Below are 17,954 nucleotides of genomic sequence, written 5' to 3'. Positions count from 1 at the left end.
CTATATTCCTCTACAGAGAAATCTCTATTTAGCTCTGTACCCAATCACATGGTTGCTCATAACCATCTGTGATGAGATCTGATTCCCTCTTCTAGCATGTAGGTGTACATGCAGATAGAGCATTCGTATACTTAAAAATAAGTACATAAAACCTGTTTTGAGACTTTTACATGTGCAGAATCTAACATTGTGACCAGCAAGGTTCATGCATGTGCATTTCTGTACAGAATCATATAGTTGTCAAAGTCTAAATCAAATTGAATCAAATTCCATGTGCTAGAAACAAAAATGCTTAATATATTTGTGATGGCTTGAAAGAAATGCCCACCATAGGTTCATGTTCTTTAATGTTTGCCATAGAGAGTGGCACTGTTAGGAGGTGTGACCTTGATGGCGTGGGTGTGGCCTTGTTGCAGGAAGTGTGTCACTGTGGAGGAGAGCTTTGAGGTGTCCTATGCTCAAGCTATGCTCAGTGCTTCACACAGTCTCCTCTTTCCTAAATATGGATCAAGATGTAGAACTCCATAGCGCTATGTCTGCCTGCATGCCACCATGCTTCTAGCCAAGATTAAGACTGACGAGATTAAGATTAAACCTCTGACACTGTAAGCCAACCCAAAGTAAATGTTTCCTAAGAGCTGCCATTGTCATGGTATCTCTTTGCAGAAATGAAACCCTAACTAAGACAATATTCCATTGAGTGTTCGTTTTAATTGTCAACTTGACACAGTCTAGACTCCCCAGGAAGAGAGTCTCAGTGGGAGTGAGCATTTCCAGGGGGAATTATCTTAACTGCCCTTATTGATGTGAGAAGAATAAACCTCAATGTGTACAGCAGCATTCCTAAGTTCAGGACCCGGGGCTTTATGATAGTAGAGAAACCCAGCTGAGGGCATGCATGTGTTCCTTTCTCTCTCCTCTTGACTGTAAATGTGATGTAAATAGCAGCTTCATTTTCTGATACCTTTACTCACCTGCTGGGATAGACTGTAACCTTGAATTTTGAGCTACAGTAAACCCTTCCTACTCTAACTTGCCTTTTGTTAAGGTATTTTGCCACAAAAACAAAATTGGGGATACAGTCCCCAATTTGACAGGGCTATCTTCATTATCAGGCAATTTTGCTTGTGGTGATTTATTTCATTGGATAATAGATACACATATTCATCCAAATTAATGTGTTCAATATGGTTCAAACTCAGTCATTTTCCTAGAAGTGAGCTCAGATTGTAACAATAATTTTTGATATAAATCAGTGTCAATAAACATATTTCTCTCACCCTTTTTGAAGCGGCAGTGTGAAAATTAAGTCTACTTCTCCAAGCACAAGAAAAACATCTGACACTTAAGCTTAGAGTCAGGGATACCCTCATAGGAGTTACAAGGATAGTTCTAGGCTCTAATGCCTTTTGTGAATAGGTGTGTGTGTGTAGAGCTACCTTAAGTGCAGACAAGAAGGAAAGCTGTTCTGCTGTACTATAAGAGTTTTCAATAGTCACAAATTTTATCTCACATATCTCATTTAAATGTTAGTGATTTTTCTGCAAGTACAAAACACTAAATCAAAGCACCTAAAGAACATAATTGGCACATAAGTTTCTAGATTATGCTCTCGCGCTTGAAACTCTAGTTACTGTGTTGAGCAGACAGCTGAGATGATGAAGGAACTTTATGGATTAAAGAAACCTAAGTAATCTCAAAACTCCTTCTTTTATGGCCCTTTCCTTTTACAACTGAAAATGATAAAGCCGAGAACTGTATGTTATAGAGTTGTGTATAGTACAGTGCTGCCACTGTGCATTTTACATTTCACATGGCTGAGTTTGGGTCGCAAGTTCAAGTTGGTGCACTCAGATTGCAGGCGCATGCTTGTCTCTCTAAACGGGGACTAGCCAATTACAGTGACTACAAAGTTCTGTCATAACGACATTTTCAATTAAGCACTCTACTGAAAACAACTAAAACCTCAACTTCACTTTGATCACTTTAGCTCTGCAGAGTTCTGTTAATCAAGTGGGGAAATCTATCTTCAGTACGTGGAATGATTTATCTGTTTGCATGAATGTGAGAAAAATGATCTCATCTCTGGGTAATGACTTAGAAATACAAAGTTCACACCACAGCCCTGCTGATGAAAATTACCTGCCTGCTGTTACAGCTGTACCCAGGAATTAATTAACCTTTTGCCATAAGAATCTTGAAATTTCAGCAGACACTGAAGTTTCTGCATTCCTCTTTCATTGTTTTAGAAAACACAAAATAATATACAATCAGTAAGAAAAGTAAATAAACATATTTGACTGATTCTCATATTATATCATCAAAAAAGCAACACGTGTTTTGGAACCTGCTTGACCTGCTTGAATGCTACCTCTGTTGAGAGCTACTTTGGTTCTTAGCATAACTGTAGCTCCTCTGTTAGCACCTGCTGTCCCATTTAGTAGATCAGAAGCCATTTTTCCCCAAGTCTCCATTTTGATCATAAGGTGAAATACAGTTCAGATTCTCAGGCCTTACCTGCCCAAGACCAAAATACAATTCAATAGTTTAATACTTGGTGTTTAGAATAAAACAATAGATGATAAATGCATGTTCTGCTTGAGTTAAAGATAAATGTACATTCTGCTAGAGTTAAGACCACAGCATCCTGCTAAGTTCCTTTTTCCTGGAATAGAGGAGAGAACTGGAAAGTCCCCAAGCCTATACCCTAGCCAATTAGCTTAAAATTCTTTGTGTAGCTACCTGGATACAATGTACTTGGGACAAAATCAATTATGTTTAGCTAGTCAAAATGATGTCATGCTTCTCCCCAGACCCTTGCATTCCTACCTGATTGTTACCTGGTTATGGTTTTTCATATTTAAAAACCTGCCTTAGAAAGAGACAGGCAGCTCTCAACTGTCTGTAACTCCAGTTCAGTTCCAGGTGTTCTGACACCCTCACACCAATGCACATGAAATAAAATTAAATAAGCTATTAAAAAAATAAAAAAATAAATAAAAAACCAGACAGGTCTCACAATCTGGTTCCCGAATACAGATTTTGTCCTCGACTGGTCAGTTTTTGTTCGGTGTTCAATAAACATTAGTCAGTCTGCATCTGGTGTTCAAGTGGTCAATGTGCGGCTATTCCTAAACCCATAACAATGTGGTGGAAATGTGGTATGTTCAATGAATGCTCATTTCATTACTGTGACCTACAGAGCAAATGGCTGCTTCCTACATCACTTTTCTTTTTCTTTTATGAATGCGATCAGTTAATTCTTACTAAAAGCATGGACTACTTTAATTTTACATTTCTAATTTGAGATAATAAAGTATGTCTTTTCTACTATACTTTCAGTAAATTTTCTTTTTAAAGAAACCACACATTCATTTTCAACTCAATAAAGAAAATAACAATATTTAAGTGTTTCTGTGAAGTATTTTGATAGTTTTCCCTTGAAACCAAAACTTTAAAAAAGTTAAAGAGAACTAGAATGTGGAACAAGAATATCATGAATAAATCTAAGAGCTACTATATATCCTCCTCTTGTTAATGCAAGGATAACAAAGATGGGTAGATGTGAAGATTATAAAGCATTTAAAAATTGCTAGGTTATATACCCTTAACACTGCCATATTTACACAAATATTAGGGGAAATGCTTATTTTTTTTTCTCACTGGGGTAGTATATCTTCTAAAAACACTAACAATCTTTACTATTTAATTGCTCCTTAACATGCAAGTAGAGCTGTCTCTTCTACTACCCGTATTTTTAAATTTTATTTTGATACATTACATACTTAGGGAGCAACCTCACCTCCACCCAACAGTGGACTACCTATAGGGCAGGACTTACATGGATGTTGTTTTTGAATATTGTGATATTTTTCCAAATTTTCAAAAGAACAGTGATTTGTTAAGTTATTCTTTAAAGAGATAATCTAATGAAATACATCCCAAAAGGTTTTTAGACAATTAATTTTTGGATGTAGGTGAAAGACCTATAGTAAGACAGATATTTTAGTGTTATTTAAGTGAGTGATCTTGTAAAAACAAAAAAAAAGAAGGTATGTTTCAAAAATAAGTAAAAAAGATGTATTTCACTGATAGGTATTTCAAATTAAGCAGTTGTTTGATTTGGAACAAAAAAGCACTCGTATCTGTTAATACATTAAAGTTTTCAAATGATTATTTCTATGATAGTTAAAGGAATATAGCTTTGTTAATAGGTATAAGTTTCGAATATTTACCAAAATATTCCGGTCACCTCACTTTTAAGAAAGCTTCTATTATAATAAAGACATTTCATATTTTACACATTTACTTAAAGTATAAAGGCATATAGAAATTATATGTTATATATATTTGTATATATGTATATCTACATATGTTGAGTATCAAACCCTAACTTATCCAAAGTTACATGGTATTTACCGCAACACACAATTTTGCCCATGATAACCATATTCACTATAGTCACGGATTCCTCCATGATTGATAAAGGGTAAAAATGTACATACAAAACAAATATTTCTAAGGATTTTTGAAAACTGAGTCCAGATTTATATTGTCCCTTGGTTAACATAAGAATAAAACTTCTAGTTGGGAAATAATGATCTGCATACCTGACAGGTAATGTCCTGTCTCCTTTTCTCCTATCCATTTCTCTTTGAGGAACAGGATACCATCGGAAATTTAGCTTCCAGTTAAAACCACCATAAGTCATGTCTGAGCCAGCCATGTATTCAAAGGTATCATCGCTAATAACATCAATGATAGGGCACACAACTGTTTTCCTGTAGAAAAAAAAAATGTGTATATAAATGATAATTTACATTAGCTCTTCAAGTTGATTATAGATAATATAATAACATTTAATTATTTTTATGATCCCACTATGCCTTTAATTTTATTTTATCCTTTTTCTCTGTAGAAGTATTTCCTCTGAGACTGCCTTTTTCCCTCACCTTTACCTCAGTGCTTTGATGTGAAATCTAATCAAATATTATAATTGACCTTCAAGCTGAATTCAGAATACATTCTAGGTACTAATTCAGCAAGATGAACATTGTCTATTTTTCATAAACTTCCACTCACAGCATGCTTAGTCAAGTTGCTTTGATATTGTGCATCATTTTAGCTATAACCCACTGAAAAGCAATAGCATACAGGAAGGGAAAGCAGTTGAGAGAAAATCAGAACTGGAAGTTTGTGTTTCAAATAGATCAAGTTAGCCTAAAGTCTACAGGAAAAGTTGTCACAGAGAAAACTCCCTTTTGGGGAAAAAAATAAATAGAAACAATGAAAATCATGATCAGTAATCAGTCTCTATGAAGGACATCAGGTCCATGACAACTTTTCAGTAAGCCGTCAGAGAACTAAGAGTCTATCATTGTTCAGGTATCATGTTAAAATTATTCTCTGTTTTACTCTAGTTTCCCTTATTAAAGGAATAGTCAAGATGTTTTAGGTTCTTGTGAGTCTATTTAGGGTAAGAGTGTTTCACTTAAATATTGCATTAGGTACTTCTTTTAATCCATGTCATGGGTTCTCTCCTTCTTTGGCTCCTTGCAGCTTTAGTGGGTCAACATGCTATCAATCATGAATCGTCTACACAGGGAAGTCTCCTCAAGAGTTACATTGATTGTAGCTAATTCTGCAGAACAGAGGAATTATTTGCATTCTAATTCACCCATAGATGTGGAAATCAAGAAAGGACTTCAATTATATGTTGTTTAGGAACTGAATTACCTTCACTCACTGTCACGCAAGTTTTACATGCCACACACTTGGTCATGGTCTAAAGTTCTCTGAAATCAGAATGCTTCATCTGCCTTTGGAAAAGCTTCTTGGAAACTCTGGGTACAACCAAATCATGATATTTCTTTTTTTTTTAATACTGAATTAAATAATTTAGCTTTTATGGGAGAAATCATACATAACAATCTCAAGAAGCACATTTTAGTGCTAGTTATAACAATGTAAAGAATGTAAAATCAGAACAAAAATACTCATTATATTCAAATACAATGCAAATGAATTGTTAGAATAAAAATAAATGGCTTACGTATGGTGGTAATGAAATAGTATATTAAAAGCTTACTAAGTTGAATATAAAAAACGTGTTTAAAAGAAAACAACACGATGTACAAAACGTTGTCAACAATAAACTGAAGATGATCTAAGTTCATTTTGTTTTGTCAGCCTCTCCTGTGGGCACTGTACAACACACAAAATGTCATTAGCTGTGTCCTGGACTCAGTTGACAAAGAGGTTCCCACAGCCTTATGTAACTGCCGTGGTTCATTTTATTGACAGCCTCCATCTATCTTCATTGCAAGCACCAGCTCCTGCCATTTATGTAATGTGGCCGAACTAGCTTACACTAAGCAGCTGTTGTCTTGAGCGTTTAATTAAAAACTTCAATTCTAGGCTCTTTCACTGCACATGAAATGATGATGCAGGCGAGGTGTTTTACAATGATTTATCACATCAGCACTCAGTGTTTGTTATCTTCATAAGGTATTAAGAATTATACTAATTTATCACCCATATTTATGAATAGCTACAAAATGTCATAATCATTAGAGAGAACTGCAGGGTCTTAATTTCTACAAAATTCAGTTTTTCAAATTTTAACACTGACAGGTAGAAAAATATTGTTTAGGCAGAGTGCAGGGAATCTTACCAAAGGAGGAGGAGATAGAAAGACCTGAATGGGATAGGAGCTCCACAAGCAACAGAACCAAAAAATATGGGCAAAGGGTCTTTTCTGAGACTGTTCCTCCAACCCAGGACCATGCATCGGGATAATCTAGAGCCTCTGCACAGATGTAACCCATGGAGGTTCTGTCCCCGAGTGGGTACCTTACTAATGGTAGCAGGGTCTGTCTCTGACATGAAATCAGTGGGTGGATCTTTCATCACCTCCCTCTGAGGGAGGTGCAGCCTTACCAGGCCACAGTGGAAGACAATGCAGCCACTCCTGATGAGACCTGATAGGCTGGGGTCAGAGGGAAGGGGAGGAGGACCTCCCCAATTGGTAGAATTGGGGAGGGGTTTGGGAAGAGATGTAGGAATAAGGGTGGGATTAGGAGGGGATGAGGGAAGGGGCTATAGCTGGGATACAAAGTGAAGAAACTATAATTAATGAAAAATAAATTAACTTTAAAAAGAAAAATGTTGTTTAAATGATTATACTGTGCTTTACTTATTTTTTTTAAACAAACAGTTATGTTTCAGGAAGGTGCGTGTGTGTTTGTGTGTGTGTGTGTGTGTGTGTGTGTGTGTGTGTGTGTGTTTTCAAGGTCTTTGAGTTGAAGTTGACTTACACTGTGACTGAGGCCATTGAAGCAGTGAGGAGAACACAGGTGAGGGAGTGAGAAGTCCTAAACTATTCTCTGCACTTCCAGAGTCATGAGCAAGTTTGTAAGAACATCTTCAGTCCCTGCAGAGGGGCGTGGGGACCAAAGGTGCTTTGAAAATTTCCTTGCACTATATTATGTTGTCAGACTGGAATGATTTACTTCACCCATAAATGCTCAAAAGATTTTTCATTGGATCATTTGGTTATTTCTTAATCAATTACCCATGCTTAACATGAGTCAGTCTGATTTTCACCTTAAAAATGAGAAAAACTGCCCTTTTCAAAGCACATGAAATAATCCTTCTGAAAATAGCTCCTTGGACGAGGCGTTGTGATGGACAGCTGAAGCTGCCCTCAGAGGTCTAGGTGTAAGCCTTGCAGACTTAACACAGGGCTCCCTACCTGTCTTCCTTTATTCTTGCCAGCAAGGGCTCCAGCCATCCTAAGGTACACTCACAGTGTGCATCCAGAAAAGTTATGACCTGTCCTTTTGAAGCAGCTGCTCCTCGGAGACGGGCACGTATTAATCCAGAGCGCTCTTCCATCCTGATAATTTTTACTGGCACTTCTAAAGTTTTCACGTAGTTCTCTAATGTCAACTTGAGAAAATCTATAACAAGAATATATGAGGAAGATTTGGAGATATTTTAGAACAGAACAATGGCACTCCTAGGAAGGAAATTAAACAAAGAGGGACAGTCCCTAGTTTGTACATGCAGATGTTACATGCATATGTCATTAGGATCTCATATACAGAATTAAAGTGATGCAAGCTGATAAAGATCTCGTCAGTTAATTTATGCTACACAGCAAGTTATATAAATTCTCAGTATTAACTCGTTGGAAAAATAAAGCATTTTAAAATGTAACTTTCGCTAATTTCTGCAGATAGTGACAAATAAGATATAAACAAAACTGAAAATATTGCTCTCAGAATACAATGCTCATCAATAACATACATTATATATGAAATACATATGTGACTACATGGTATGTATCAAAAAGGTTTTATCAGTGGTTGATTATAAAGCAGAATAAAGATCATTGCCCAGCTATTATCTGACAATGAAAATAATTCCTAGTTACAGAGGTGCAAAGCATAATCTATACCTCTTTCACTGGCATCATCGACCAAGATGACCTCAGAGAGCAGGTAGTGCGGGGAGCGATTTATGACACTATAGACAGTTCTAAGTAGTGTACTCCACGCTTCATTATGGAACACAATGACTACACTTGTGTTTGGAAGTTCATCAGGGTAGACTTTCGTCTTGCATCTGGGAAAGAGCAAAGAAGAGTGATGGTAATAAATTCATGATTCATCCTGATCTTCCACAGTAGGAATACTCAAAACAATACAACTTGAGACTTCAAAGTCCTTTTCCAAGGAGTTGATTTAGGAATATGTGGAATAATTTCTCTTTTCATAAGTGCTGTGAGTAATCACTTGGCCTTTGAAAGTTAAAAATGCATAATTACAAATATTTTATTTTAATTCCTGCAGGGAACAAAACAGTGTGATTTCCATAACTCTAAGAAAAATCTAAGAAAACCAAAATAATATTCTCAAACTGTCAGAGAATTAAGAACATCAAATCTAATAGGGGTAGATGAATTCATTTATTAGAAACAAGTTTTATTCTTTTTACTGAAAAAGAATAACTTATGAAGTAGTATGGGAATAAATAGGCAAGAATCAGTTTTAAAGCATAAAAGATTGAGATTATTTATCGCTTGCAAAACTTAAATAAATAAGTTATTCACTGCCCTTGATAATTCAGAAACCTATACTTTCTTTCAGAAGAAGGGTAAGACCATTGCGTCTACAATGCCTTTATGTTCTAGACATAAAGGAAAGAATACAGTCACCAGTACTTCCCAGACTCTAGGGCGTTCAGACATCACCGGAGGATTTGTGAAAACACAGATCTAATTTGCCAAGTCTGAGATGAAGCCTGAAGTCCTGCTTTGCTGCTGGCCTCAGAAGCAGATGGATCAGTAAGTAGCTGAATGCAAATGATCACTAATTTTACAGTTTACTGTTTTGAAAAGCACTTCTAAATGTGTTTACAAATTCTGATGAGCCCAGATCTTACTCCACAGGCCATCAATTCAAAAGGGTATGATTGATGAGCAGTTTGTGCAGTTCTGTAACTGTGTATCCTTAAATGAAATGTGCAGATGGTTATTTCCTCTTTTCGACCTTTACACATGTGTGTCATGTAATTTTAAATCCTCTTGACTACGGACTATGAAACATACCAGAGGACTTCTGGACCAGGAGTACAAGTTTATTCATCCTAGCTACATTTAATATAAAATAGTCTAGAGAGGTTAAAATTAAAAATAGTTCCATGAAGTAAAATGAACCAGATACCTCTTGCCATTTATGATAGTATATTACTTAATGTGGTATTGCTAGAATTATTATTATTTTTTTTTTTTTTGGTTAGGAAAAGGTTTATTTTATCTTTTTTTTTTTTTTTCAATGCAGTTTATTCAGGAACATTGAACAATCCTCGGACCCCGGGGAAAGCCAGCCCACAGCTTAAATAGCCTCTGGGTAGCCAACCCAGGCGTGCCACGGGGGCAATGCAGATAGGTCCACATACATGGAAGCAAGCCAGATCCTCGGCCTTAGCCAAATGTGGAGTTGTTCGTGACAGAGAGCACTCAAAACATATTCAGTTAAATATAGGAGGTAGAGGCACACAATGAAATCCAACTGAGCATGCCTGTTGAGGCCATCTTCCTTTAATACAAACTAAATCTAACGTGTCACCTAGTCAGTGAAACCTTCTAAAACATAGTCAGGAAAGAATAGCTGTTTAAACCATATATATAATTTTAAACATTTTTAGCATGAATTCATTTGAAAATAAACATCCACTACATTCTACGAAAAAAATTGATGCTGTGTATATAAGAAAAAAGTGTGACGGGTTCATAGCTCTCTCCACTCTGTGGAAATGTTCAAACAGCCTCCTTCTACTTCATCATTCTTTCACTTCTATCTCCAAGCAGATCATCACTAAATGAACTGAAAAAAACTATCTCAGTAAATGAGAAGTGTTTTGTTTCCACCATTTTCTACAGTCCTCTACTCTCTGCCTCATCAAAAGCTCCACCATCTCCAGCATGCCATGTACCAAATATGACAGCAAAATCATTATCATCACTAAAGTAAATTTATACAAACAATAGGAAGAGAGTCCAACATTCAACAACAGCTACTGGCTTAAGCCAGTACTCACAGTCAATAAATGTTACCCAGTGTCAGTTTTTTGTTGTTTTTTTTTTTTAATTTTCATTGTGATTTCTTTTAAATCAGGATTTTCTGTTTGTAATTGTAAATTTCAACTAGGAGAATACAGATTAATACACGATACTCTTAATATGTAAAGTCGTCTGAGTATGGTAGATCATGCCTATTATCCTAGCACATACCAGGCAGAAGCATTAGAATTGTCCTGAGTTGAAGGATATCGTGTGCTAAGTACACCGTCAGTTCTATTCCCTCCTGGTCTGCACAGCGAGATACTGTCTCAAACAACAATAACAAAAACAGCCACTTAAAGTAGACAAATACCATAGGACTTTAAACTATTTCCATTAAGTTTATTTTGTGGTTGAAAAAAAGATCACTGATGTGGATTATTTATTTGATCCACTCTTTACATAATGAACCAAATGAACATTTTTCTTTTTATTATCATTTATTACAGTTTATTCAATTTGTATCCCAGCTGTAGCCCCTCCCTTGTCGTCTCCCTCCTCCTTCTCCCCCTATGCCTCTCCCCTAGTCCACTGATAAGGGAGGTCCTCCTCCCTTCTATTTGATCCTAGCCTATCAGGTCTCATTAGGACTGGTTGCATTGTCTTCCCCTGTGGGCTGGCAATGCTGAACCCCCCAGGGGGAAATGATCAGAGAGAGCCACTGTGTTCATGCTAGAGAAAAACCCTGTTTCCCTTACTAGGGACAGCAATTGGATACTGACTCTATGAGCTGCATCTGAGCCTGGGTTTTAGGTCCTCTCCTTACATTGTTTTTGGTCGGAGTATCATTCTCTTCAGAGTCCCCAGGGCTCGGTATGTATTTTTTATTGACTCTGTTGATCTCTTTTAGAGATCCTATCCTCTCCAGATCTTTCTATCTCCCCTTTCTTTCATAATATAACCTGCACTCTGCCCAAATTACGGCTATGTTTCTAAGCCTCTGCTTCAGCACCTCAATCAGTAAAGTCATTCAGAGGCCATCTGTGGCAGGCTCCTGTCATATTCCATTTCTTCTCCTGCTTCTGATGTCTGTCAATCCTGAATGAGGACTGAGCATCTTCCCTAGGGTCTTCCTAGTTGTTTGGCTTCTTTAGGTTTATAGGTTTTAGTATGTTTATCCTACATTATATGGTCAATATCCACTCATGAGTGAATATATACCATATGTATATTTCTGCTTCTGGGTTACCTTCTCAAGATGATCTTTTCTAGTTCCCAGAATTTGCCTTCAAATTTCATGATTTCCTTGTTTTTAATTGCTGAGCAGTATTCCATTGTGTAAATATACCACAATTTCTGTATCTGTTCCTCCATTGAGGCTATTATGAATAGAGCTGCTAGGAACACAGTTGAACAAATGTCCTTGTTGAATGGTTGAATATCTTTCAGATATATGCCCGGGAGTGTATATAGTCAATTTTGGAGAAGGTCCCATGGGGTGCTGAGAAGAAGGTATACTCTTTTGAGTTTTGGTGAAAGGTTCTGTAAACATCTATTGGGTCCATTTGATTTGGGACCTCTGTAAGTGTCATTATTTCCCTATTTAGTTTCTGTCATGATGATCTGTCCTTTGGTGATAGTGGAGTGATGAAGCCACCCACTATTAAGGTGTTGGGATTGGTGTCTAATTTGAGCTTTAATAATGGTTCTTTTAAGAATGCAGGTGCTCTTGTATTTGGGGTATAGTTGTTCAAGATTGTGATGTCCTCATGGTGGATTTTTCCTTTGATGAGAATGAAGTATCCCCCCTCATTTTTTTTTGATTAATTTGGGTTGAAGGTCTATTTTATTAGATATTAGGATAGCTACTCCAGCTTGTTTTCTGGGTCTGCTTTCTTGAAAAACCTTTTTCCAGCCCTTTACTTGGAGGTAGTGGCTGTCATTCTTGCAAAGGTATGCTTCTTGGATGCAGCAGAATGTTAGATCTTGTTTCTACAACCATTCTGTTAGTCTTTTTTTTTTTTTTTTTTTTTTTTTTTTTGGTGAGTTGAGTCCATTGATGTTGATAGATAACAATGACCAATGAATGTTAGTTCTTTTAATTTTGGAGTTGGTGGAAATAGTGTGTTTGTGTGCTTGTTTTCTTTTATTTTTTTGTTGTGAGGTTATCTATGTCCTGTGTTTTCTTGGCTGTAGGTGATTTTGTTAGATTGGAGTTTTCCTCCTAGTATCTTTTGTAGGGCTTGGTTGCTGTATTGATATTGTTTAAGTTTAGTTTTGTCATGGAATATTTTGTTTTCTCCATCTAAGTTGATTGAAAGTTTTGTTGGGTATAGTAGTCTGGTTTGACATCTGAGTTCTCTTACAGTCTGCATGATATCTGCCCAGACCCTTCTTTCATGGTTTCTGTTGAGAAGTCTGGTGTGATTCTTGTAGGTCCACCTTTGTATGTTACTTGGCCTTTTTCCTTTTCTACTTTTAATATATTTTTCTTTTTTCTGTTTTTTATTAGGAATGAAATTTTATTTTTTTTAAAGATTTTATTTATTTATTATGTTTACAGTATTCTGCCTGCCTGTATGCCTGCAGGCCAGAAGAGGGCAGCAGATCTCATTGTAGGTGGTTTTGAGCCACCATGTGGTTGCTGGGAATTGAACTCAGGACCTCTGGAAGAGCGTCCGGTGCTCTTAACCTCTAAGCCATCTCTCCAGCCCCTCTTTTTTCTTTTTTTAGAATTTAATTTTTCTAAGTTTTATTTTTATATTAATTACATTTTATTTAATTTGTATCCCATTTGTAGTCCCCTCCTTCATACCCTCCCAATCTCACCCTCCCTCCCTCATGTCCTCCTATCAGTGGACTTAGAGAGGGGCAGGGAGGAGATAATATCTTTTCTTTGTTGTGTAGATTGAGTGTTTTGACTATTATGTGAAGTGAGGAGTTTCTTTTCTGGTCTAGTCTACTTGGTGTTCTGTAAGCCCCTTGTATGTTTATGTATATTTCTTTAAGTTGGGAAAATTTTCTTCTGTGATTTTCTTGAAAATATTTTCTGGACCTTGGAGCCTGGAATCTTCTCTTTCATCTATTTCTACTTTTCTTAGATTTCATCTTCTCATGGCTTCCTTGATTTCTTAGATGTTTTATTTTGGGGACTTTCCAATTTTATATTTTCTTTGAGAGAAGTATGAATTTCTGCAACTATATCTTCAGCGCCTGAGGTTCTCTTTTCCATCTCTTGTAATCTGTTAGTGATGTTTACCTTTGTGGTTCTTGATCTTTTCTCTAAGTTCACCAGATCCAGGGTTTTCTCTCTTTGTGTTTTCTTTATCAATTCTAATTTTGTTTTCATGTCTTGCACCATTTCCTTTATCTGTCTGAATGTGGATTCCTGTGTTTCCATGACGGCTTCTATTTTTTTTTTTTATTTGTTTCCTCTTTATATGCTTCTATTTGTGTGCCTATGTTAGCCTGTATTTCTTTGGGAGTTTCATTTTTTTTCTCTTTATGTGTCTCTAATAACTCGATAAGCATAGCTTTAAAAAAAATTTCCGATGTTTCCAACAAATTAAAACATTCATTGATTTTGGGGGTTGCTGGCGAAGCCATATTGTCCTGATTGTTGGATGTATTTTTAAGCCTGCCTCTAGCCATCTGATGGTCAATAATTTTGCTGTTTTTTTTTTTTTTTTTTTTTTTCCTGGCGCCTGTACTGCAGACAGGGTCATGCTCTGGAGTCTGGAGTATTCTTCAGGAAGATGGAGAGGTCCACTGGTTTGAGAGTGGGTGTTTGTGTTTCAGATGTAGCTAAGGGAGGAAGGTTGCAGACACAAGCTGGCAAGAGCAGGAGTCTGGAGGCGCCTTCCGGGAAGGGTGAACTGTAGGTGAGGAGTAAAGGTGCAGGTTGTAGGGCAAATGCCGGGAACAGCTCAGGAGCCCACAGGCCTGTGCTCCAAGTGCTCAGTATTGTGCTCCAAGTGCTCAGAGCTAGCTGAGCTGCACCGTCTTGGTTCCAGGAATTGTTTGGCTGGACTCCACTGGGAGACTCACAGAACAGAGGGTTTCAATGTTGAGAAAGATCCTTATGTTGCTCACAGCGGGGGTGTGGGTGGAAGGGATCAGATGTCTGCCTGCTAGTGTAGAGGGACCCCCAATCTGGGGCTCTATAAGTACTCTTTATAGAGGCATTCATTTGCAGGCATGTGTGGAAAGCACAGATTGCCTGTGCACACTTACTCACCGGCGTGTGTGGAAAGCACTCAGGGCCCAGGAACTCACTTGCAGGAGGGGGTGCAAAGCGCAGAGGGCCTGTAAACCCACTCACAGGTATATGCAGTAATCACAGAGAGCAGTTCTCTCCTCTCAGATTTGGGTCTCTTGTTTGGCCGTTAGAGTAAGGAGTCGCCCAGTACCTGGTGTTATGCTCTCTTGGCAGCTGCCCCAGTGAAAGTGCAGGGGGTTGATAGTTTGCCACGCTCAGACCCTGGAGACATTCATTGGGAGCCTGGATCCAATCTGTCTCAGCTCATGAGTTGTCCCATCTAACACGGGAATCTTCAAAGTCAATGTTCTGGCTTCAGCAGCCCAACGGGAGGCATTGATGGCCACCATCTTGGAGACTTCCCAAGACTCACAGCCAAACACTGGGCGATGAGTAGAAAACCTTGTGGAAAAGTGGTAGGAAAGGGAAAAAGACCTGGAGGTAACAGGAGCTCCACAAGAATAGCAACAGAGCAAACTAGCCAGGGCCCAGAAGGACTTGCTGTGACTGAAGCATCAACAAAGGACAATGCACAAATTGGAACTAGACCCCTACAAAGAGGTAGACTCTCTGATCACCTCTGCCTTGGAGGTGCAGCCTTGCCCAGCCACAGAAGAAGACAATGCAGCCAGTTCTGATGAGACCTAATAGGCTAAGGTCAGATAGAAGGGGAGGAAGACCTCCCCTATCAGTGGACTAGGGAAGGGACATAGGAGAAGAAGGAGGGAGGGATTGGAACAAGACAAGGGGAGAAGCCACACCCAGGATACAATGTGAATAAATTGTAATAAATAATTAATAAAAATTTTTAAAAATTGTGAAGAAAAAATTATAAAAAGAAAAATAATGTAGCAATGAAATGACTCTAAGGACATTCTGTTGTACTCATTGACAAGTGCCTTGCTCAGCCATCTTCAGAGCAGCTTCCTACTGCAGAAGGTGGGATTAAATACAAAAAGTCACAACCGCACATTATGCAGACATTAGGAGATCTTGTCTCTATCAAATTCCTTCCCTCGTAATTCAGAAAACTTTGTGGAAGAAGAGGCAGACAGAGTTTAAGAGACAGAGAAGATGGAGAACACCAAGAAAGCAAGGCCTTCTAAATCAAGATGACCAAATCTCATATGAACTCACAGACTGAGGCAGCATGCACAGGGAATGAACGGGTCTGCATGGGATCCTTTGTAAGTGTATTATGGTTTCCAGTTCAGTGTTTTTATGGTATTCTTGAGTGTGAAAAGAGTGTGTTGTATCTCTGAGTCTTAGGCCTTCTCTTGAGATCTTTTCCAGATGTTTGTCTTGTCCAGCTCTATTGTGATAGTTTTTGTCTCATTTTATAATAGTTTATTATAATTATAATATTATATTATAATTATATTATTATTCCTTTGAAACCTGTTTGTTTTCTGAGGGACAGAAAAGGAGTGGATCTGATGGGTTGGGAGGTGGGGAGGAACTGGGAAGAGTAGATGGTGGAAAAAATTGAACCAGGATGTATTATTTAAGAGAAAAAAATACTATTTTCAATAAAACGAAAAAAAATATGGAAACTTTAAAAATATAAAACAAAAACAAAGTGGTTAACTGTATCTAAGTGTAAAAATAATGGTATCTTTCCCATATCATCTTACATGTTTAATCTCATTTTAAATAATACTGGATAGAAAAAAATATTGCTAATTTCTGGTTTTTGTTTTTATATTTCTACATCTGGACTGTAGCTTTCCCTCATTCCTCTCCTTCCACTCCCTCCTCTCACCTCTCCTATTCCCTGCCATCTCCCCTATGCCCAACCCATCCATTTCTTTTCAGAAATGGGTATGGATATCAAGCAAATATGTCATATCACGTTCTCATAAGAGTAGGCACCTGCCCTCATACTATGGCTATCAGGCAATGCAGTAGGAGGAAAAGGGTCCCAAAAGCTGGCAAAGAAAAGTCAGAGATAGTCTTTAAACCCATGTTAGGAGTCCCACAGGAAGGTCAAGCTGCACAACTGCGACATATATGCAGAGGGTCTTGGGTACTCCCACGCAGGCTCCCTGGTTGTTGTTCCAGTCTCTGTGAGCTCCTATGAACCCAGGTTACATGAGGCTGTAGGTTTTCTTGTTTGTCTTTGACCTCTCTGACCCTTACAAACTTTCATCCCACTCTTCTGCAGATTTCCCAGAGCTCTGCTTAATGTTTGGCTGTGAGTCTCTGCATGTATTTCCATCAGCTGGATGAAGGCTTTCTGATGACATCTGGACTAGGCACTAACCTATAGGAATAGCAGAATATTGTTAGGAAGCATTTCACTGACTTTTTTTTCAGTCGTGTTTAGTTCTATTGAGGTCTCTGGGCTATCCAGCTTCTGGTAACTCTAGCTAAGACTCCTAGGAAAGGGTAATACAGAGCCTGAAGTGGCTGCCTTCTCTAACCAAGCAAGACTTCCTTGAAGGAACTGAGCCACCAGTCCAGCTACAATTTGTCCTGCCTACAAGATGTGCTGGAATAAAGACGAAGCAGAAATTGAGGGAATGGCCGTCCAATGACTGGTCCAGCTTGAGACCCCTGCCATGAGAAGGAGCCCACCCCTGACACTACGATCAGGGCTAATTTCTACTTTTAATCAGAGAATAATATGAAAAAATATATCTATTTAAAATAGACATCACATTACAGTGAATTATGAATGTTCCATGTAGTAAGAAACAGCCACTCCCCTAGGACTGCTTCATTAGACTTAAACATTTAAAGCTGTCTTTTAAGAATTGAGGTGCCATTTTCTTCCTTAATGAGATCTTGGGTTCAATACTAACATAGGGATAAAATAACTCTCACTGAGATTGTTATAAATTGTAAGACATTAGGGGCATAGGTGGAGTAGATGGAGGGAGGGTGGGACAGAGAGGGGATAAGGGAGGGGGCTACAGTTGGGACACAAAGTGAATTAAACTGTAATCAATAAAAAATAGATTAATTAAAAGATAAATGTTTCATAAATCAATTTTGTTTGTTTTATTATAGAAATAGAATTTTCTTTTGTAAACACTTTATGTAGTTAACTTTAATGATTAAAAATGACAAGATGTATTAGAAATTAATTGATGTCTAAAGGAAGGGCATGCAATCCATTACTCAAGT

General features: G+C 37.7%; 1 protein-coding gene across 3 annotated transcripts in view; it reads right to left on the bottom strand.

The window, feature by feature from the left end:
• The window catches only part of Galnt13 (polypeptide N-acetylgalactosaminyltransferase 13), a 590,130-nt gene that overhangs the window by 257,568 nt on the left and 314,608 nt on the right, over positions 1–17,954 (bottom strand). For all 3 annotated transcript variants that reach the window (XM_060390179.1, XM_060390181.1, XM_060390180.1), the window contains exons 4-6: positions 8,462–8,628; positions 7,754–7,961; positions 4,611–4,781 (exon numbers count right to left, since the gene is read on the bottom strand). In XM_060390179.1, coding sequence (XP_060246162.1) covers positions 4,611–4,781; positions 7,754–7,961; positions 8,462–8,628 — 546 coding nt within the window. The remainder of the gene's footprint in view (positions 1–4,610; positions 4,782–7,753; positions 7,962–8,461; positions 8,629–17,954) is intronic.

The sequence above is a fragment of the Meriones unguiculatus genome, chromosome 8, assembly GCF_030254825.1.
Source record: "Meriones unguiculatus strain TT.TT164.6M chromosome 8, Bangor_MerUng_6.1, whole genome shotgun sequence".
Lineage (NCBI taxonomy): Eukaryota > Metazoa > Chordata > Mammalia > Rodentia > Muridae > Meriones > Meriones unguiculatus.
The sequence above is the reverse complement of the archived record's forward strand: the minus strand, read 5'-3'. Positions and strand labels throughout refer to the sequence as shown.